The 15336-nt window shown below is 64.4% G+C and overlaps 1 protein-coding gene across 4 annotated transcripts in view; it reads right to left on the bottom strand.

The window, feature by feature from the left end:
• Ttll10 (tubulin tyrosine ligase like 10) overlaps positions 1 to 15336 on the bottom strand; it is a 48721-nt gene that overhangs the window by 13017 nt on the left and 20368 nt on the right. Inside the window, exons 1-8 of one of the 4 annotated variants that reach the window (XM_078024975.1) lie at positions 4461 to 4776; positions 4208 to 4269; positions 2275 to 2421; positions 2004 to 2110; positions 1301 to 1381; positions 1084 to 1219; positions 835 to 953; positions 626 to 755 (exon numbers count right to left, since the gene is read on the bottom strand). In XM_078024975.1, coding sequence (XP_077881101.1) covers positions 626 to 755; positions 835 to 953; positions 1084 to 1219; positions 1301 to 1381; positions 2004 to 2110; positions 2275 to 2309 — 608 coding nt within the window. In that variant the 5' untranslated portion in view covers positions 2310 to 2421; positions 4208 to 4269; positions 4461 to 4776. Of the gene's footprint in view, positions 1 to 625; positions 756 to 834; positions 954 to 1083; positions 1220 to 1300; positions 1382 to 2003; positions 2422 to 4207; positions 5301 to 15336 lie in introns of those variants that run through there. The other 3 variants (XM_078024973.1, XM_078024974.1, XM_078024972.1) reach the window with 3 other exon arrangements.

Genomic DNA, 15336 nt, shown 5'->3' with positions numbered 1-15336 from the left:
ACAGTGGAGAATGGATGGGGGCCTGGAGAGATGGAGGACGGCTGGTTATGGAGGTAGACGGGGCCAGGCAGGAGGTCTGCTGGACGGATGGACACTGTGAGCACAGGGAAATGGACCCTGGACAGATGTTAAGATGAGTCGTGGATGAGCAGATGGTGGATGGACGCCTCTGGCTGTCTGCTTGACGGGCAGGTGAGGAGGGGCAGACGGTGGGCGTGTTAGATGAACTGGGAAGTGGATGGAGGCCCGGGCTCCTGGGTGGAGGGCTTGGCTGTGCGGTGGGGTTGAAGGCAGGAGACGGAGGAACATGCCGGAGGGGGAATGGGCAGGGAGGATGAGTGGCAGGGTGGGTGGTGAGCGGTCATGCCCGAGGGACCCGCCTAGCTGTGTGGGAGGACAGAGATTCCTGGGGGTGGCAGGGCGGGGTGGAGGCAGTGGTGGATGGTGGGAGGAGGCCCAGGTCTTGAGGATCGGGGGCGTCTCAGAGGGGGGTTAGCCCTGAGGGGTCGCGGGTGGGGAGAGCCGTGGGCGCCTCGTCTGGGGGACCGGGTCTTTCAGGGACAGGTGGATGACAGAGAAGGTGTACACTGAGGGCGGGGTGACACCCAGCAGGCGGGGGGCTCACTTGGCCTGGCCGCCCGGGGGCACCTTGTTGGCCTTGCTCAGTGCGCGTGCGTGCTCCCGCAGGGCCGTGAGCAGCCCGATCTTGGTCGTGAGCAGCTTGTTGTTGGGGAGCTGGAAGAGCAGCTGCTGGCCTGGCAGGACAAGGAGGGGTGGCATGTGGGCAGCGCCGCAGGACCCAGAGGCCCGGCCCCCCGCTGGGGTGCCCCCCACCTTCCCGGAAGCTGCAGTAGCTGTCCCGGCACTTGATCTCACACCACTTGAGCTTGCAGTCCTCGCGCCGGCTGTCCTGCGTGCGCTGCCAGCCTTTGCTCCTGCAGTAGGCACTGATTCTGTGGGAGGAGGCAGCAGTGACCCCCGGGGCCAAGGGTCCCTGGAGGACGGCGCGGGGACTGCCGGCAGCCATGTGGGGCAGACCAGAGGTAAGGGTGTGGGGCAGACAGGGCCACCGGCCCCACTCACATGGACGCCCCGTTGGTGCCTCCGATGTAGAAGAAGGGGCCCTGCCCGGTGCTGGGTGACTGCTTGTCCCCCTCCAGTGGGGGCCCCTCTGGGGAGGCCCCTGGGGGCCTGGTAGCATCTGTGTGGTCCAGGAGGTCTGCAGGCAAGCAGCTGGTCAGAGGCCCTGGGTCCCTGGAGCCCAGGGCTGTCCCGCCCCCCAGGGTCATCTGTGGCCCACCTGCATCTTGGTCCTGCTGGCTCAGCTGAGGCAGGAGGCCCTCCTTGCCACTGCTCCCCATCTGTCTCTCATGGGCCCAGCCTGGGGAGGGTGGGTCAGTGCTGTGGAGGGGGTCCCCACTCTGCCTTTCCAATCCCAGCCCATTTCAGGGGCTCCTGGGTGTTCACTCCAGCCTCCCTGGGCCCCACCTCAGCCCAGCCGAGACCTGACAAGGAGCCTGGGGGCCAGTATGCGCCAGAGGGAAGAGTCACCGCCCTCTAGGGCCAGGCTTGGGGTGGGGCAGGGCCAGCGGGGAGCCTGATGCCCACCCTCCTTACCAACCGGGCGGGAGCTCTGTGCGGGGAAGGGGCTGGGGTTTGAGGCTGCAGCCTGGAGCAGACATGGTGCCGGGAGGTACCCAGAGGGCAGGGGTCACAATGCCCATGATGACATCATGGGTGACCCAAGAAGCCATGGTCAGTTGGGGGAGATGGGAGCTGCCGGGGCAGGGTGAGGGGGCAGTGCCCACTGTGTCTGCCTGCAGGGGTGGCACGAGGGCAGGCGGAGCGCTCAGGCGGTGGAGAGCAGTGCTCCCTCTCTGCCCCTGAGCCCCGATCCCCGCATTTTGTCCCCTCCCCGAGATCTGCCCCCTGAGGGTGGGGTGCTGTCCCAGGAAGGAGCCGCGTGGGGGGTGAGCCAGCCCCAGGCAGGGCTCCGCACTCACTCGGCGCCCGGGGCCGGCACCGCCGGATCCTGGGCCGCTTGGGTCTCTTGGAGCAGATGTGGGTCCGGGCAGGCTGCCCCCGGCGGCGGTGGATGAAGCGGGTGCGGCTGTGGGGCGCGGGCATGGGGACACGGGGGTGAGTGCCCCGTGGGGAAGAGGCGGCCCCCGCCCCCCGTCGGGGTCTTTGGGCAGCCCGAGGCCTCAGCCCTGGGATGGGGCAGGCGGCCGGGCCCCCCCTGCCCGGGGAAGGGCGCCTCCCTGAGTCCCGCACTGTGGCGTCTGCTGGTGGCTGGCTCCCATCTCCATGGCGGCTGAGGGGCCTGGTGGCCAGAGCCGGGGAGACCATCTCTGTCTCTGCTGGGCGAGTCCTCTGCTGCAGGGACTGTCCTGGCCCCTCTGCACACAGCCCCGACGCTGGCTGTAAAGACAGTGGCCGTCAGGCCTGCCGGGGGGGTGTCCATCTGGAGGAACAGAGGTCCAGAGGGGGCCTCCCAGCGCATACTGCTGCCCTTCATGGCCCCTCTGCCTGCAGGCCACTGCCCTGCCTGCCCCAGAGCCCTGGATGCTGCCCCGTTTGCACCTGTGGCCCATTTGGGAACCTGTCAGGGACGTCATTTCCTTGGCACTTCTTCGGCCTCACCCTTGAGAAGACAAAGCAGACCCAGGTGGGAGGCGAGGGCTTTCTGAAGCTTCACAGAAGGCCAGCCCTAGGCTACAGCAGGTGGCAGGACAGAGGGACAGCACAGGACCACGACTGGGGCAGGAGTCTAGGCTCCCGGGGGGGCAGGTCGGCGAGACGCTCAGCTGAGCAGCCTTGTGTCTGTCCACACAAAGTGACCGTGAGCAGGAGAGAAGTAAAACCACAGTCGGAGGGAAGCCAGGGAGCCAGGCTGGTCGGCCCCGGGTGGGGGGCCGAAGCTGGAGCACCCTGAGACCCCACACAGAACAGGAAGGCTCCTGGGGCGAGGCTGGGGCTGCCAGCCTGCAGAGAATGGGGCCAGGAGACCCCCACCCTTCCCATGTGGTTCCCAGAACCCTGCTGTGGGCATGGGACCCCAGGAGGCTGAGGGTGGCTTCCCAGGTGTGGGCAGAGGAAAGGGGAAGGTGTGCAGCCCTCAGCAGCCAGTTGGCCCCTGGAGCAGGCCTGGGGTTGGGGAGAGACTGCCCCCGCCAGAAGGAGTCGTGTGCTTCCAGCACAGGATGGACCCTGTGAGAGCGAAGCCTTCAGGGCCACGGTCAGAACCCAGAGGGGAGGACCCAGGACAGGGCCTGAAGGAACAGACCCCCTAACAGACCTCCAGGACCGGCCTCGGAGCCACAGGGATGTCGAGAGAGAAGACGGGGGAGTGGAGATGGCTGGACCTTCAGGGAGCAGCTGCAGGGCCACCAGAGCCCTCCGGCCCGCTGGGAGGAACTCCCCATCTGGCCAGTGAATCCCAGGAGTGAGGGGCCCAGGAGAAGTGGACCCACGGCTGCCCAATCACTCCGTGCCTGCTCTTTGACTGAGAGATGGCCGGACTCATAGACACCCAGGAGCATGTTGGGATGGTGCCTGTGGCCCAGCGGGTACCAGTAGGGCTGGGGTGCCCACTGGACAGTTCCAGGAAAGCCAGGGTGTGGGGACAACTCAGGAGACTTGAGAGAGAGGACACCAGGGCCAGCTGCCTGGCCCGGTGGCCAAAAGTCTGCATTGGGGGTGACAGTGAGGGCCACAGTCACTCGGGAGCAACAGCACGAGGTGGTCAAGAGAGTGGCCCAGAAGCCCTGCTCCCTGCCCCTGGACACCTCTCCACAGCCCAGGGAAGGGCAGAGGAGCTGAGCACGCCCGTGTGGGGTCTGTTTTCCAGAAGCCTTACATGCCCCCCAGCTTTTCTAACACCAGGCACTAGGGTTTCCTCCTGTGGTTGATAACCGGTGAATCGCTGTCACTCTTGTCATTCACATTGACGGGAGACTTTTAAAGGAACTGGGCAGGGGCATTGGCAGTGGGAACAGCTCGAGGGAGTGCCTGCCCTCCTCTGGGGACTGCAGCTCGGGGTCTCTGGAGGGTGCAACCCAAGTCCAGAAAGGAGGCCCACCAGAGGGGCAGACGGGGAAGCAAGTGGTCCTCAGCAGGACGTTTGGCAAAGACCGAGCGAAAACCCAGGGCAAGGGACCAGGCAGAGGCTCACAGCTCTGTGATAGATTTAAGGTCAGCTTTTTACCTGGTCAGATAAAAAGGCAGGACACCGCACCCTGGTCTGATGGGGAGGAGAGGCTTCTAACCCTGAGGAAGATGACTGCAGGTCAGAGTCCAGGGTGAGGAGACCCAGCAGCTCACAGTCGGCCACACCGGGCTCAGGAAGTGCTGAAGTGGCTCGGGGCTTGGCACCCCGGCCAGCGGCACTCTGGGGACGGAGTCAGTCCCCGTGGGTCTCAGGAGACTGCCCTTCCGGGGATGAGTTCTGGGAGACAGACCTGGTCCTGGGCCAAAGACTCGTCCACCCCAGTCTCTGTCTGGTCCCTTCCTCCTTCCTCTGCTTCTGGGCAGGGGCTGGAGAGAAGCACAAGAGGGCAAGGCCCAGCCTCAGCCCAGCCAGGACCCGGGCTGGTGGCCCTCCTGTCTCTCTTACCTGCCCAACAAGTCTCGGGAGCCCTCTGCTGGGAGACAACAGTGGTGACCTGGCAACTGTGTCCCAGCAACCATTACCTGGCAGCTGTGATCCTGCTGGGCCCAGAGGTAAACAAGGGCTCTAGCGGATGGGCAGCAGCCAGCCCAGGACCTGACAGGAGTCAAGTGGGGATGGGGGGTCACGCTGGGTGGCAGGAGGCTGGGGAGCTGGGGCTGGGAAGGGGTACTGTATGCAAACACCCCCTGGGGATAACCTGGGCACTGCCTCCCATTTCCCCTTCCTCCCAATCCGCCCAGGGTCATCTCTGAGCCTTCTCAGGGGCCCCTGACCCCATGCCTAGCTCAGAGAGGCCCTGGGTGCCAGTTTGTGAAGTGCTCCCAGCTGAGGCTCCTGGGACAGTGTGACCCCGGCTTCCAGACTGAGCCTCCAGCTATGTGGGCCCTGTGAGGGTCCCAGGAGTCCCTTGAAGGGGCTGTCCCCAGAGACAGGACCATGTCCTAAGCCCAGGGGCCTGCAAATGTGATCCCATTGGGAAAGAAAGATCTGCAGAGATGGGACCACGTGAGACCTCAGATGACATTGTCCTGGATCCACCATGTGGGCCCTGAATCCAGTGACCTGCGTCCTCCTTGGGGGAGGCAGAGGGAAGAGAGATGGAGCTGGGGGCAGAGATGGGGGTGGAGCAGCCACAAGCCCAGGGACCTGAGCCCTCAGGAGCTCAGCAGGGAGGCAGCCCCCTGGAGCCCTGGTAGCAGGACAGCCAGCCTCAAGGCCTTGGGAGGGAGTCACCGGTCCCGGCTGGTCGTCGTAGCAGGACATTCACACAGCCCCCTAGGCCCTCCAGGGGCCCGGCTGGGTGCTGCTCCGGCCTACTCTTGGGGCTCCCCCACCCCCACAGAGTCCCCCATGCCTGCTTCCTCAGAGCCCAGGGGCTGGGTGGGGTGGGGCTGGGGTTTTCTTTCCTATTTCTGTGGGTGGGAGACTGCTTCCTGAGGTGGCCCTAGCCCCCCTGCCTGACGGTAGCTTCTGCACCCTCGTCCAGTGATGGCCCGGGAGATCCTTGTCCTAGGTAGCCCTAGGTCAGCCTGTGGGGGCTGCAGTCGGGCTGGCCAGGGAGCTGCTCCACCAAGCCTGGGCTGAGTGGGCAAACGCCCCGAGCCTGGGCCTGCACCTTGGCAGGTGGCCAGCAGCTGCTGTCCCTGGGTGGGAAGGATGCACCCACCCTCACTAGTCTTGATGCTCCCCAGACAGAGAAGGGGCCCCTGGCTCGGGGGGAGCCTCATTTCAGGAGCACCCTGACCTTTGGGAGGTATGTTCTGGGGCACATACCACACGGGACTGCTTAGGTCCCTGATCCAGCTTTGTGGTGGCCATGTGTGGACACCTGGGCGTGTGGGCTCCTACCCTGCTCCTGAAGGCCTGGGAGGAGCACAGGGCCTCCTTCAAAGGGGCCTGCAGTCTGACCTTCTTGCCAGGCCACTGCCCTAGTCCCTGGGTTCCCCTCGGAGGGAGCCCCCCACAGCCAGGTTCTGGGGATGTGACACCCGGCCCACATGGTGGCACCAAGTGCTCAGGCAAACTCTGCCCTGTGACCACTCCTCCCTGTGGTTCCTGCTGGGAGCTTTCCTGCATCTCAGTGTCTCTAACTGAGTTGCCCACAGAAGAGGCAGGACAGACTCAGGGAGGGGGAGGGGGAGGGAAGAATGGGGGTGCCTCTCCTGGGGCTGGGGCTGCGGGCCTTCTGAGCTCGCAGTAGGGCTGCCTGCAGCAGGGCCCTCTGCCAAGCTCTGGGTCAGTGTTGCATGGCGAGAACAAGGAGGTGGTCAGAGTGAAGTTCAAGTCCCGGGGTTTATTGAACAGAGATCTTTGCAGTTGTTGTTCCCCGGGTCTCCAAAGGGCGGGTAGGGAGGGGGGTCTGGGGACACTCAGCAGGACTGGGTGTCAGCCTCAACCGTGCTGTGGGGAGAGAGGGAGGCGACAGCCGGTGCAGCTTGAGGTGCACCCGACACCGGGGCCTGCGAGGGGTTGGCCGGGCTGGGTGTGTGGCCCTCTGGGTGCAGCCTGTTCTGGAGTCGCGGGTTGAAGTCAGTGGCTCAGGTTCCAGGTCTCAGGGCCGGGACGTCGCACTCCAGAGTGGGGCTCGCTCCGAATTCTTATCACGTGTCATGCAGCAGCGACCCCACGGCCCGGAACCATCTCCAAGCCCTGACAGCTTTACTAAGGGCCTGCCTCACTCTCAGGGGACCAAGGCGCAAGGTGGCACGGTGGGATTCCCGGCTTGGTTGAGGGGCAGTTCCCCGATCCTGGAGCTGGGGCTGCTGAGAGAAGGGCAGCCGGGAAGGCACGGGCTCTGCCGCCCTCCGAGAACCTGCCTTCCCTCTCACCAGGCCTGGCACTGGGCCCTGGGCGTGGGCCGTGGGCCGCTCAGCCCGGTGGAGGGAGATGTCAACTGCACCCCGCCCCAGGGCCTGCTTCTGGCCCTTCCCAGGAGTCTGGGGTCCTGACGCTGCCAGGACGCGTGCTGCTGAGTGGCCATCATGAGGACCCACCCTGGGTCTTCTCCCTTCTCTAGGTCGGGGAACGCTGGGGGCAGGGCTCTTCACGCCTGTCTTCCACTGCCAGGTGCAGGGGCACAGGGCATTGAGGGCCACGTTGGGCTCAGGGTCCCCTTTGTCCCAGGAGTGCTGGCTGGAGGTGACTGCAGCTGCCACACCCTCAGTGTAGTACGGGGGCTGTGAGGGCCTGGCACTCCTTGGTCAGGAGAGGCAGCCAGCGGCCTGCAGGTGGGGACTTGGCCCAGGGCTCCAGCCCCAGCCCTGGGCAGCTGTCCCACCCGGGTGAGTGGTCCTCCTGCGGTGATGGGGCCCTGGATAGACGGCATTACCAGACAGTATTAGACAGAGGCATCGAGATCTAACCGTGTCTGGTAAGACGCCCATCAGAGGCCGGCAGGGCTGCTCCTGGTCCTGGCGAGGGTCCTACGAGGGGAGGTGGGGGCAGCCCCTGCCCCTCCCACGCTGGCCCCTGGCCCTCCCACATCTGCAGAGCCCTGAGGGCTGGCCCTGGGAAGGCCTGGAGCCCCCCAGGACTGCTCTGAGGACTTTGGGGGTGCCCCCACAGTGCCCAGCCCCAGGTGGGGTGTTTGCAGGCACAGCTGGGGAGCGACCCAGCCACCTGCCCTTGATCTTGGGCTTGCACTCCCCCAGCACCTTGCCAGTTTCCAGAGTGGCTCCCAGGTGGTTAATAAGTAACCGGAGAACACAGGGCAGACCCTCGGCCCCTCCCTAGGGAGAGGCCACCAGGGCTCAGGCTGGGTGGGTTCCCGAGTCCCCAGTCCTGGCTTCAGATCAAAAAGATAAAACAATGGGTGATTCTGGCTTGTGATTTTGGACAAAGTTCCTGTTCTTGCCCGGGGGAGGAACGGAGACTCCTTGTCCTTAGCCAGGACATGTCTGCAGGGACCTCTGGGTGGGGTTAGGCCCATGAAGCCCACTCTGCCTCCCCAGGCCCCAGTGGGCCCACGTGGGTAACAGCCCATTGCCCACAAGGTCTCCCCACCCAGCCCAGTGTCTGGACCCCTGTGGCCTTTCCAGGACCCAGATCACTCCAAAGTCCAGCCCAGGGGAAGAGTGGGGGCAGTGCTACAGAGCCTGCCCTGTGCCCCGTAGTGGCACGGGGAGCCCCTGGCATGAAGAGGGCCCATCCTGGGCAGAGGCCAGCTCCCGATGATTGCCAGCTGCAGAGCCTTCAGCTCAGCCCTTGGCCTGGCGCCTCTCTGGAGGCCAGGAGCTCAGGATGGCGCATCCTCGGGCCGTCTCCGGCGAGTGGTGGGTCACCTTTGAACATCGTTACCAGACAGTGTTAGAGTTGAGCCAAGAAATCCAGCACTGTCTGGTAAGATGCCCACAGAGGCCCAGGTGCACCTCGGCCCAAAGCCCTGCAGCTCCTACAGGCCGGGTGGAGTGGTGGTGGTGGAGGCCCGGCCAGGTTCCAGCACAGTGAGCGGCCAGGGCTGCGTCTGGGCTGGACCAGGCCAGCAAGAGAGAGTTCCTGAGATCCTGAGACCACACTGTCTGTCCAGAGCAAGGAGACCCGGGGCTGCTGGCCTGGGGCCAAGGCTGGCGGCTGCAAGCTGACCTGCCCACCCTGGACACAGGAAGGGAGAGGGGTCTGGACCCAGTGGCCCTTCCTGGGTCAGTACACAGCTCCCAGTTCTGGGTGGCAGCTCCTGGCCGGAGGCTTTCTGGGCCCAGGCTGGGCCTTTGCTCTCCAGAGCCCTTTGTTCCGCCCAGTCCACACCTGCCAGGTGTGGTGGCAGCACCTGCCCGGGCGCCATGGGCAGGGCCCGGATACCTGAGCGTCCTAATCCGCAGAACACTGTGGGGGGTGCTGGGGTGCCCCCCCACGCAGCTGCTGGCAGCCTTCATCCTGAGGCCTGAAGGGCTCTCAGAGGCACCACCTCCCCAAGGTCAGATTTCTGCCCACTCAGAAGCCACCCAAGTAGGACAGGGTGGGCAAGCTGGGAGAAAAGGCCCCAGGGGACAACGGTGGGGGGGGCGGCCCCCTCGCTGCGTGCAGGGCTCCGCCGTCATCATTACCAGGCAGTATTAGAGATCAGACAGCATCCAATGCTGCCCAGTAAGATGGCCACGGCTGCCCGAATGGGTCTGGGGGCCGCCTGGCTGGGGTTCAGGCAGGAACTTGATGGGGGTGCTTATCACCTGCTCCTCAGCCTGAGGCAGAGCCAGGTCCTCTTTGGCACCGTGGTGGGGAGCAGCCCCGGGTGGGGCAGGGCAGAGGCCTCCGCGAGGGGCTCCGCTGGAGGGAGCCTAGAGGCTGGCGCCCCTGCCCAGCCCACTGTGCTTGGGACACCAGTGGGCACCTGGTGGGGGCAAGGTGTCCCACCTCGAGGCTGACGGCCACAGGGATGGGAGGCAGGGGCTGGTGGAGCAGGCCAGGTGGCCAATACCAGGTCAGGGTCAGGTCACAGCTAGACCCACAGAAAAACCTGGACATCAGGTCCAGCCCGCTCAGGGTCCCAGGCATGTGTGTTGGTCTGTGTCTGAGGCTGGGGGGTTTGCAGCCACTGGACCATGAGCCTCTGTCTTCAGGACACCAAGTCCACAGCGTGTCCCTGCCCAGCCCCGGCTCGCCCTTCTCAAGGACCCAGAAGAGAACAGGACAAGGGATGGGGCAGCAGTGGCTCCAGAGAGGCAGGACAGCCTCCTCCCACTGGGGCCCACACTGCCCTCTGTGCCCATGTGTCTCTGTGTGGGTGCGTCTGTCTGTCTCTCCTCCTCTGGTCTGGGGGTGGGATGGTGCTGGGCACAGGGGAGCACCTGGCCAGCTTTAGGATTCATTGCCTCTAATCTGAGGTCCAACTGCAGAGTCGGTGGGGACAGCAGCCCCAAAGACACTGAGAATGCCAGGCACCTTCAGGGCCAGGTCATCGCTGGACACGAGTGTCCAGGGCGGGGCTCTTCAGCCCCTGACCTCTTGTGGCCTCGCCTACTGTCCCTGGGGGACATGGGGCCTGAGGAAGGGCCAGCCTGCAGCACACCCCCCAGGCCAGACCCTGCCGCCTGGGCCTGGAGAGCCGGCCGGGGCAGCTTCTCCAGTTTTTAGCACCTTCCACCCACAGAGGGGGCTCCAGCCCTGTGCCGGTTCCCCGGGCTCCCAGAGACCACCACAAAGGCCGCGGCGCCCTCAGACACTGCCCGGTGCACCTGGCTCTCTACTTGGTCCTCCCCACGGCCAGTGCTTTCCAGGGGACCACCCCAGCACAGGCCCGGTGGGTAGGGGTGCCGTCTGCCCCTCCTGCTCTCTCAGCTCTGCTTCACCGACCCCCGAAAGTCAGTGCTTCAAGAACACAGCTCCAGGGCTGGGGCTCAGCGGTAGCGCTCTTGCCCGGCATGTGTGAGGCACTGGGTTCGATTCTCAGCACCCACATAAATAAATAAAAAAATAGAGTCCATTGACAACCACAGAATAGTAAACAAACAAACAAAAAAAACCCTCACAAGTCTACGTTTTCTTGAGCTGCGGGAACCCTTTTTGAGGACTGGAACTTTAGCCCCCCTCCAGTTAGGCAGTGGGGCTGGGTGAGGACTCTGTCCCTCCTGGCTGGGTCCACGCATTCCCTAGCACCCAGTGGACAGGCCGGGCCTCCCCAGTGCCCTTGGCTGTTAGGGCCAGACCTTCCAGGGGAGCTCTGAGGCTGGGGACACTGCAGGGCCCAGAGCTGGCTTGACCACAAGCCAGGGGGTCAGAAGTGACCACAGGGATGCCCCTGGGCCCCAGAGCCAAGCCAGGCCAGGTGGGGAACGGGAACTGGAGGGACACCTGAGGGCAGGACCACGCACCAAAGCCACAGGTCGAGAAATGAAAAGTGAAATCGACGTTTCCTGGCTGCCTGGCGCCCTCCTGGTCAGCTGAGCCTGGGAAGTGCCACCAGCGTCATGGTCCCTGACTCGTTAATCATCACCTCCACCAGCTCAGCCTGGGAAAGTCGAGGCAGCCTCCAGAGGCCAGGAGGCCCCCCTGCTCTGCAGCTCCTCTGGGCCCCACCTGCACAGGCGGGAGGAGGAATGCAGTCCCAGGTGAGGCACAGGCTGGTTCACCTGCCCTCGGGCCTTAATCAATGGCGAGGCTGCCTGAGAACAAAGCCTGAAACCCAACCTCTCCTCCCTGCCCCGGGATCAGCCAGACCCAGACGCCAGCAGCTGCGGGGGGCGGGGGTGGCCCAGGCTTGGCGTGTCTGCACTCTGGCTATTCCTCAGCGCGGTTGGAGCTACGTGTCTTAGAGGCAGGACGCCATTTCGCCCACACGCTGGCTGGTCCCTCGGCCCTTCTCCAGGTCTGGCGGCATCTACCCCTGTCCACCTGCACCCGAAGAGGGGGCAGGCTCCTGGCGGGTGGCTTCCTGAGAGGGGTTGGTTCACCTGATCCTAAGTACACCAAGAACATCCTGACACACCGATTTTGCAAATAAGGTCTTTGCAAATTACCAAAATGTCTGAGAATTAACAGGACTGCATCTGTATTTCAGGGTTGCAGGATGTTTCCATAAATGCAAATCTTACTTTGCCTAATTCAGTGATCTGCCAGTCGCTCTAACACTGGATCTGGATGACTAGAAAAACAAAACTCATCCATTTTTCCAGATGCTCAGCAAAAAAAGGCCTAAAACATTCAGCAGGTTAATCACAACATCGATTCCTCTGGCCTGAAAGTTTTGCTCAAGAACAGTGAGAGCAGCCACGCTCTATCGTGCCCCAGAGAGAACAGCCTCCCCTCCCTCCACACCGCAGCCTCCAGAGCTGGGGACGCTCAGGGCCCATCTGGGGAGACCAGCACGAGGCGAGAGGGCCCGGCAGGCCTGCAAGGCCGGCCGATGTCCAGGAGCACCTACACTGGGCAGTGGCCCTGACTGACAGCTAGGGCACCCACCCCTCCCCCTCCGGTGGTCTGGGCTCTGTGCACCTCAGCCACCAGCATCTAGAAACCCCCAAACCTGGCTGACCCCCCCACACTTCTGGGGCCACAACCTTCCCTTTGGAAAAATCAGGGGCCACTTTGAAAAGAACTTCTGAGAAGGTCCCATGGCGAGGTCGACAGTGGTCTGTGGCCCTTCTGGGAGTCCGTTCTCTCCTTCGGTGCCGGAACCCACCTGGACAGAGTGCGGCCTGAGGACCGGCCTATGGCTCCCAGTGCAGCTCAAGATGGCTCCACACCTGAAACCCAGCCGCGCCGCAGCCGAGGGGTCGCCCTCTCCCCAGGAAGGCAGGGCCTGCCCCACTGCTGCCCACCAACACCCTGGACGTGGCCGTGTCCTCGGCGTGGCCCCTCTGTCACGGTCACCCTGCGCCGTCCGTCCGCGTCATGGCCGGGGCTGCTGGGCTTCTTGCGGAGGCCCCAGGCCTGTGGGCCCGCCCGCCCTGACCTGCCCCGACAGGTTCCTGACAGGTTCCTCAGCTGAGGAGCCGGGTGGGAATTGCTCCCGCCCCCAGCTCAGCAGCCAGCCTGTCCCCAAGCCCAGGACCCAGTGGGGTGTGAACAGACCTCAGAGAGGACGCGGAGCAGCCTGGCGCCCATCGCCCAGATACCTGCCAGCCCGTGGTCCACGGGGCCTGCGCCCACACCTGACTTCGGCCCAGCCTCTCCCAACCAAGATCTGGCCTCAGGTGCTGTAGCTCAGGAAGCTCAGGAAGGACTGTCTCCCTCCGGGTGAGGCTCAGACACAAAGGGAAGCATAGATTAAGGGTGTCCAGGTAGACAGCCAGGGACAATGGCGGGCGCCACAGACAGCCGGGAAGGAAGAGGCGGCGTGGCCGGGCTCGCCTTACATGCACTCCTCACCCCGCCCCACGCAGGTGCCTGCTCCCAGCCGGCCAATCTCTGCTCCTGGCCACCGACAGGTGTGTCCCCAGGGCTCCCATAGGCCAGGAGGAGGCAGCTGCCGTGACGTGGTGAGGGCGGGCTACAGGCCCACACGTTCCTGCTCCTGCCTTGCCCGCCAAGCCAGGGCTGAACAAAAACCAGGGTGGGGAGGCTTCTGCAGGGCCTGGCCCTGGTAGAACGTGGGCAGCAGGTCACCTAGGCCCTGGCCTCAGGGGCCGCCGTGGGCAGCAGGTCCTCACCTGGCCCCTGGGCGCAGGTGGCTCCTGGGCTGCTTTAGCAGGGGCAGGCCTCTCTCACCTCCAGGCCCCACTCCTATTGTGGCAGCAGGGGGGGCTGCCAGAACCCACTCTCCATGGCTGGGAGGAGCTCCACCCAGCCTCAGCCCTGTGAGCAGGTGGCCCTGGAACACCCAGCACACACTAGGGCAGCACCCTCCATCTCCCCAAAGAGGAGCACACGGCCACAGCCCCCAAGCACCCTCCTGTGGCTCTGGGGGCTCACAGTGGAACCCCTGGGCTTGGAGTGCCTGGTTTCCTGGGGACTTAGGAGGGTCTGGGGGAGACCCTGCAGCCCCTTTCCGGGATTTCCTTATGACTCCATCAGACATGTTTGTTTCTTGGGCTCCCAGTGGACGGGCCATAATGAAACGGCAAACGATTCCAGCAATTAGCCCGACCAGGAGAGAGACCCCAGGGACCCAGCTGTTTTCCATAACTAACAGCCAACTCCATTGGAAACGCCTAATTACAGAGAGACTGTCCCCAGGGCCGGCCTCTCGATCTCGTCTTGCACCCAGGAGCAGAGCTTCCCCAGGCCTGGTGGGTCCAACCTGGCCTGGCCTTCAGGTCCAAAGACGGTCCTCCAGGGACAGACACGGCCAGAGAGCGAGTTGCCACCACCCAAGTTCACACCTGGGCACCATCCCTCAGCTGGCCAGTGGGCGCCTGGGATCTGGAAGTAGAGGAGCTGCCGACTGATCCCACCCAGGCCTTTTGGCATTGGCATTGGGCGGGAGGCTGCTTTCCCCACCCTCGGCCTTAGGTCTGCACACTGCCCGCTGCATGGCAGGACTCTCATCCATCCCAGAAACGGTTCCTGAGGGGTGGGACGTGGTGTGGACAGACAGCCAAAGGCCCTAAGAATGATGGGCAGCCAGGACACAGTGGTACCAGTCGGAGGCCTGTCCCCCTCAGGACTGCCCACACAGTGCCCACTACTGCCTGGGAAGGGAAGGACTAGGCTGGGGAGGGCAGGACACAAGAGCCCCGAGCAGGGGGCTGGCCCGGCAGAGCTCCTGTGGACCAGGCGGGGTGGTGCCGGCGGTGGGGAGGCGCAGCTGCTCCAGGTGGCAGAGGGCTGGCAGGAAGGATGCCCGAGGAGATGGCCTTGTGAGTTGTGGCTTCCGGGGAGGAGAGGGTTGGACAGGTCTTGGGACTGGCTGGGGTGAACAGCGGGTGTGCAGCGTGGAGGCCGGGGGCACCGTGTGGCCAGGGGCAGGTTCTGTGCCTTGGCCAGCAGGGCAGGGCCTTCCTTCTACGGGCCTTGGTCTTATGGCCAGCAGAGCTGGAGGGCCAGGATGCTTGCTGCCCAGGTGGAGAGGGCTATTGCCCAGGGGCTCCTGGCAGGAACACAGTGGCCCGGTGAGGACGGGCCTTTCTTTTCCCCTTCTGTTGCTGCGGCTGAGCCCGGCACCTCCCGGCTCCCAGCCCGCAGCCCACCTTGGCCACCTCGGCAGCCTCACTCAGAAGCGCCTGCTCCTCCAGGTTCTCCATGGAGGTTTGACAGAAGAGCTCCACCCAGAAGCCGTACCAGCAGGACCAGGCACCAGCCAGCCCTGGGAGCGGAAGCTCCTCCATGTATCCCTCCTGCTCAGGGCAAGGATTCAGCCCCAGATTACTGCCCTCCTTCCCTCAGGGATGAGCCTAGATGTGGTCATCAATGACCAGTTCCAGCATCACTGGCCCAGGCCAGCTGCCTCACCCAACCAGCCACAGGCCTACTGCCTTTCCAGCCCCCACCTGGGCCCTGCGGACGCTTGGACTCCTGTGCAGACGGCTAGCTCTGAGCTGGAGTGAGGAGCCTCACTCTGGCAGCAGTAGGGTCTGCCCAGCACCTGCTGCAGGCAAAGGTGCCGGGGTGAGGCCTGGGACTGTGTCCTAGACAGGTCTCTCTGGGCAGGCTTCGAGCCTCAGAAAGGCCCTTCCTGTGCAGCCCGCCCATCAAGGACATGAACGGATGAGGGACACTGGCAGGTCCTGGAGGCCTGAAGGGAAGAGCCGTGGTGGTCTTGCTGGTCAACGGGGCTGCTCCACACCACACAC

The sequence above is a fragment of the Ictidomys tridecemlineatus genome, chromosome 11, assembly GCF_052094955.1.
Source record: "Ictidomys tridecemlineatus isolate mIctTri1 chromosome 11, mIctTri1.hap1, whole genome shotgun sequence".
In the NCBI taxonomy this organism is placed as follows: domain Eukaryota; kingdom Metazoa; phylum Chordata; class Mammalia; order Rodentia; family Sciuridae; genus Ictidomys; species Ictidomys tridecemlineatus.
Note: the sequence above shows the minus strand (reverse complement) of the source record. Positions and strands in the feature narration are given on the sequence as shown.